The sequence below is a fragment of the Camelina sativa genome, chromosome 7 (assembly GCF_000633955.1).
Source record: "Camelina sativa cultivar DH55 chromosome 7, Cs, whole genome shotgun sequence".
NCBI lineage: Eukaryota > Viridiplantae > Streptophyta > Magnoliopsida > Brassicales > Brassicaceae > Camelina > Camelina sativa.
In genome coordinates this window covers 11,816,635-11,821,840 of record NC_025691.1, presented here as the reverse complement: position 1 = coordinate 11,821,840, position 5,206 = coordinate 11,816,635, and the positions used below count along the sequence as shown (strand labels likewise).

Here is a 5,206-nt window from a genome sequence, read left to right as displayed (position 1 = left end):
TTTTTTTTTTTTTTTTTTGCTAGCATGTGTATGCAATGTGTAAGAATAGAGCGTTAGTTCACTCAAAATCTTGAAATGGAACTTTGTTGCTTAAAAAGTTGAATATAGCTCCTTTGGTTGTTTTAGCCTAATGTATTGTGATGGTAATTACACTATGTTTACTCCGGTTATAGATAGACAGTCACGTAAAACGACTTGATGAAGATCTAAATAACTTCGCAGAAGATTTAAAGCAAGGTATGTGATATCAACCCAGGAGCTTTCTAATTAATACTGTCATCTTAAGGGGATTGACTAGAATTATGTCTTTATTATCTGATCGCTTTTCTCACTAACTAGTCCAAGAATCATGTTAAAACATGGGTCAGTTGAATGATTGAGATTAATCGGTTGGTAATTGATTGAGCACGCCATGATAGGACAGAATGTTGAGCTAATTTATATTCTCCTTTTCTTTACTAAAAGGTTTGATGAGAAGCATATGAGGTAGGGAGTTATGTTTCAAAATTATTGTCTTGTGTGAGAGGACAGGGGTTCTACGCCTTGTTGGACGCAAGAGTAAATCTCTTGTGGGTGTTCGTCTTGTTTTGTCAATAAAAAGGTCACATTTGCTTGTATCTCTTGTAAAACTTCCTCTAGGACAACCTCCCTAAGGGTTAGCAAAAACATGCTTTCCACCTGTATAAACATCAGTCAGTGCACAACGATTAGTGTTAAGCTTCAGAGAAACAGAAATTATCATCTCCCATCTTGTCAAATCATAAGTGGCCTTATTTTCATTTTCCTCTAGTGGTCATATGCGAAACTTTTAACTGATGCTTTGCATGAAGTAGTTAAAGTTGTTTTTTAATGGTGTCCACTATGTTTATCGTATATTTATTCTTTCGTTACACTTCTCTGTCAGAGGGAAAAATTCCACAAGACGAGCCCTCTGTTCTTCCGCCGCTACCTATAGTTCCTAAACAGGAAAAGCGTAAGTCCTTCTATAGCACACCTCAGTCCAAGAAGATTGATTACAGAGATAGAGAGTGGGATCGTGACAGGGATTTTGAGCTCATGCCTCCTCCTGGAAGCAATCGGAAAGACCTCACCCCTATTGACGAGCAGCCAATTGATCCTAACGAACCAACATACTGTGTCTGTCATCAGGTCTTGAATACATAAAATATGTGGGTTGTTTGATCCTGTTTTGATCTTTGGTTAACACCTTTGTTAATGTTTTTTCAGGTGTCTTTTGGAGACATGATTGCCTGTGACAATGAGAATGTGAGTCCTGTTCTGCTAGTATCTTATTTTCTATCTTTAAGTGTTTAACCATTTCTTTTAACCATAACCATGTGATCGTTTCTTGTTTGGACAGTGCCAAGGAGGTGAATGGTTTCACTATACATGTGTTGGCCTGACGCCTGAGACCAGATTCAAAGGGAAATGGTATTGCCCCACCTGCAGGCTCCTACCACAGTCGCATTAATATCATTTGTGCCTGTTAAAAAGGTATTGCTTTAATATTAGCATCAATCATCAGAACAAAGGTCTACTCCTGCAATTTCCATGCATGTGTAGCTAATATAAGACATACATATGTATAGAGATTTGCAAGAAGTTACGATATAATTCTCATTGGTGCCAATGGTATCCTCTTTAGCACCTGTGGTTCATGACCAATCTCATCTTTGTTGCTACTAAAAACATGTAGTAAATGCAAGTAGAAGTAAACTTTTAGAATGAGAAAACATGATGTTTTTTTGTACACCTCGGGTTAATTCTTGGAGCTTATATTTTTCTGTACATGATTATAGTTTGGGCTGTTGATGCGCCTTTGAAATTTGATCAAATGACTTGTTTTGTTTACCCCAAAAGGTAGTTTAAAATCACAGTGACTCCTACGAGATGTCTAACTTCAATCTTTAACCATCCTATATAGTAAAGATTAAGTAGACGACAACAAAAAAAAATATATATATATAGTAAAGATAAAGTAGTATAATAGCCTCAAAATTCAAAATGACATTTATTTTGTTCACGGATATTCACACAGTCTCAACTCTCAGTATAATTTGAAAATACAGATCACTAGATCTAGAGAGAGAGAATGGGACCCAATTGCAACCAATAAAGAGCGGTGAGATTTTCGAGTCAAGAAATTTGAATTTTCAATCAATCTACGATCTATTTTTTTCGTTTCTCAAACACGAGAAAATATAATTGTTAAATAAATAAATAAAGAGATACATATTACAGATGGCGACAAATAACATTGAAAAAGACAAGACACAGAGCTTCAACAAAATAAAGAAGCGGACAAACAAAGAAAAACCTAAAAAACCCCAAAACATATTTTGAAAAATAGGTTATCTGTTGAACCGCGGGATTTTTCTCTGTGTAGATTTCGCAGTGTCCGCCGAACTCTCATACTTTTGATTTGTTTTCAATCTGAGGTTTTATTTTGCTTTTACGTCGATTTCTTTTGCTTTTGGATTCTCAGAAATTCCTCCAAAGGTTTCCGGTCGAAGCCAAGAAGTAGCTCAGGTAGAAGAAACAGGTACGGATCTGTTTCCGAGATTCATCTTCTCTAATGTTTGCTATTTTCTCTGGAAGTTGTCTGATTTCCCAATTTGCTGTCTGTGTCCGAGGTTCACGGTTCTATGGTCCTTTTGTTTATTTTTTTTTCCTTTGGGCGGAAAGTGATGAGATTTGAAAATGTTGGTTAAAAGTTTGTTTGTTTATGACTTAAAAGGGCAATCTTATGTTGTTGGTTTGATTTTTTTCTTGTTTGGTACAGTTGGAGTAATGGGGGTTGTCTTGAATTTTTGTTCTTTTCTCTTGAAGTTGTCTGATTTTGAATTTAGTTGTCTGGTTCTCATATTCCTTGTATATGGTCTTTAATCTGGTCTGACTCGAGTATGGAAGGATGAGATTTGAAAAATGTTAGCTAAAGTTTATGAATTTTAAAGAATAAGTCTGATGTTGTTGGGGTGATTTTGTCTTTTCTGGTGCAGTTGGTTGGAGTAATGGGTTTGAATCTGAATCCAGTTTTGCGACAAGAATTGGCTAATCTTGACAAAGACACAGAGAGTCGTAAATCAGCAATGAAAGCTCTTAAGTCTTATGTGAAGGACTTGGATTCAAAGGCCATTCCTGGTTTTCTAGCACAAGTCTTTGAGACTAAAGAAACTAACTCTTTGTCTGGTGAATACACCATTTCGCTTTATGAGATACTTGCTCGGGTTCATGGACCCAACATTGTTCCCCAGATTGATACAATCATGTCCACCATTGTCAAGACTTTGGCTTCAAGTGCTGGCTCTTTCCCTCTTCAACAAGCTTGTTCTAAAGTTATTCCGGCAATTGCTCGATACGGGATTGATCCGACAACCAAAGAAGATAAGAAACAACTCATAATCCACTCCTTGTGTAAGCCTCTTATGGATTCTCTATTGGGTTCTCAGGAGAGCCTCACTTCAGGGTCTGCTCTATGTCTTAAGGCTCTTGTGGATTGTGACAACTGGCGATTTGCTTCGGACGAGATGGTGAACAGGGTTTGCCAAAACGTTGTAGTTGCATTGGACTCAAACTCCAACCAAACACATGTTCAGATGGGTCTGGTTATGTCACTTACCAAACATAATCCTTTGATCGTTGAAGCCTATGCAAGGTTGTTGATACACACAGGACTGCGAATTCTGAGTTTCGGGGTTTCTGAAGGAAACTCACAGAAGCGGTTATCAGCAGTCCAAATGTTGAACTTCCTAATGAAGTGCTTGGACCCGAGAAGCATATACTCCGAAGTTGAGTTGATAATCAAAGAAATGGAGAGGTGCCAATCTGACCAAATGGCTTACGTCAGAGGAGCTGCTTATGAAGCAATGATGACTTCAAAAAGAATAGCTGGAGAGCTCGAGTCCAAGATGGACAAGGGTTGTCGTTCTGTTACCGGTTCGAACTTCGGTCGGAGACACTGTCCATCCAATGCCAACGGTCATTTTCCTGATGACTCCTTATCACCTGAATCACAGACTTTAGGTTCGTTCAGTGGATATGATTCTCCGGTTGTGTCCTCGCCTATTTCTCATACTTCTTGTAACTCTGAAAATGATCGGCGGAGTGTGAATCGCAAGCTTTGGAGGCCTGATCAGAATGGAGGCGGGGTTGATATCTCTTTGAAGGATGGTCTTTTCTCCGGTGTAACTAAAGGAACCACCACTGTCTCTGATTCACCTCTTGTACCGTATGATACTTGTGAAAATGGAGATGAATTTGAAGGGTTTCTAATGCAAAGTTTGAGAAACAACCAGCTGCAATACACCAATCCTAGTCCTCAGGTCAGCATCAATCCATATTTGTTATATGATTGGTAGTTTCGGTTGTGTTAAACATTTCTGTCTTTTTTGATGGACAGAGACAGCTTCTACGACGCATCAATGTTGAAGATTTCAACATCTTCACCACTCCAAGGAAGCTCATCAGTTCTCTTCAAAATTTTGATGATGTTGACTTAGATCATTCAGACATCCAAAGTCCAACATTGGGAAGCGGGACCAGAGAGAAAACCATAGAATCTCGCAAGACTCCTAAACTCAGAAGGCGATTTCCAACCATGGCAGAAACAATGTCATCAACTGTCACATTTAGTGAAGACACACCTCAAACTCATATGATAACAGGTAGTAAAAAGAATATGAGCTATGCCAAATTCGTTATTGCCACATCTTTTGTTGTTGTGGCTCTCTTTACAACCGTGGTCTTTATGGTGAATCAAGATGATGATGTTGGTTACTACACTGTTCCTACATGATTTACCTCTGTTTACTTTAATCCTAGTGTAGTTTACTTATCAACGTGTTGGTTGTTTGTTATCAACTTGTTCTCATTTTGTTTTGTATGAAAATCTGTTGAGTTAAACGATGTTTGTATAAATGTGGCAAGATATTAGTAAAGGAGAAGACCAACTTGAAAGTAAACGATCTTCAAGCAACTTGATAGGAAGATCACAAACATCATCTTAGCTAGACTCACTCGTAAGAGGTTTAGCAAACTGATGCAGTTATGGTTATCATGATCAGCACTGCTTGTGTTTTTTACTCGTAATTTGATTCCTTGTTTTTATTATGTTTTACCAAGGAATCAGAAGCCATAGGCTTTCTTGTGAAAGCCAAACTTTTCATTTATATGATAATATTAACAGTAACAGCAAAAAAAAAAAAAA

The 5,206-nt window shown here is 37.8% G+C and overlaps 2 protein-coding genes across 2 annotated transcripts in view; both read left to right on the top strand.

The window, feature by feature from the left end:
• LOC104700963 (PHD finger protein ING2) overlaps positions 1–1,647 on the top strand; it is a 2,303-nt gene extending 656 nt beyond the window's left edge. The window contains exons 4-7 of the mRNA XM_010416578.1: positions 174–237; positions 905–1,149; positions 1,228–1,266; positions 1,361–1,647. Coding sequence (XP_010414880.1) covers positions 174–237; positions 905–1,149; positions 1,228–1,266; positions 1,361–1,471 — 459 coding nt within the window. The 3' untranslated portion in view covers positions 1,472–1,647. The remainder of the gene's footprint in view (positions 1–173; positions 238–904; positions 1,150–1,227; positions 1,267–1,360) is intronic.
• LOC104700962 lies at positions 1,850–4,961 on the top strand. Its single transcript, XM_010416577.1, has 3 exons — positions 1,850–2,542; positions 3,000–4,322; positions 4,400–4,961. The coding sequence occupies exons 2-3, from the start codon at positions 3,012–3,014 to the stop codon at positions 4,793–4,795; spliced, it is 1,707 nt and encodes a 568-aa protein (XP_010414879.1). The 5' UTR covers positions 1,850–2,542; positions 3,000–3,011; the 3' UTR covers positions 4,796–4,961.

Coding starts and splice junctions, on each gene's coding strand:
- LOC104700962 (XM_010416577.1), top strand. CDS start 3,012: ATGGGTTTGAATCTGAATCCAGTTTTGCGACAAGAATTGGCTAATCTT. Junction 4,323..4,399: donor ACACCAATCCTAGTCCTCAG/GTCAGCATCAAT, acceptor TTTGATGGACAG/AGACAGCTTCTACGACGCAT.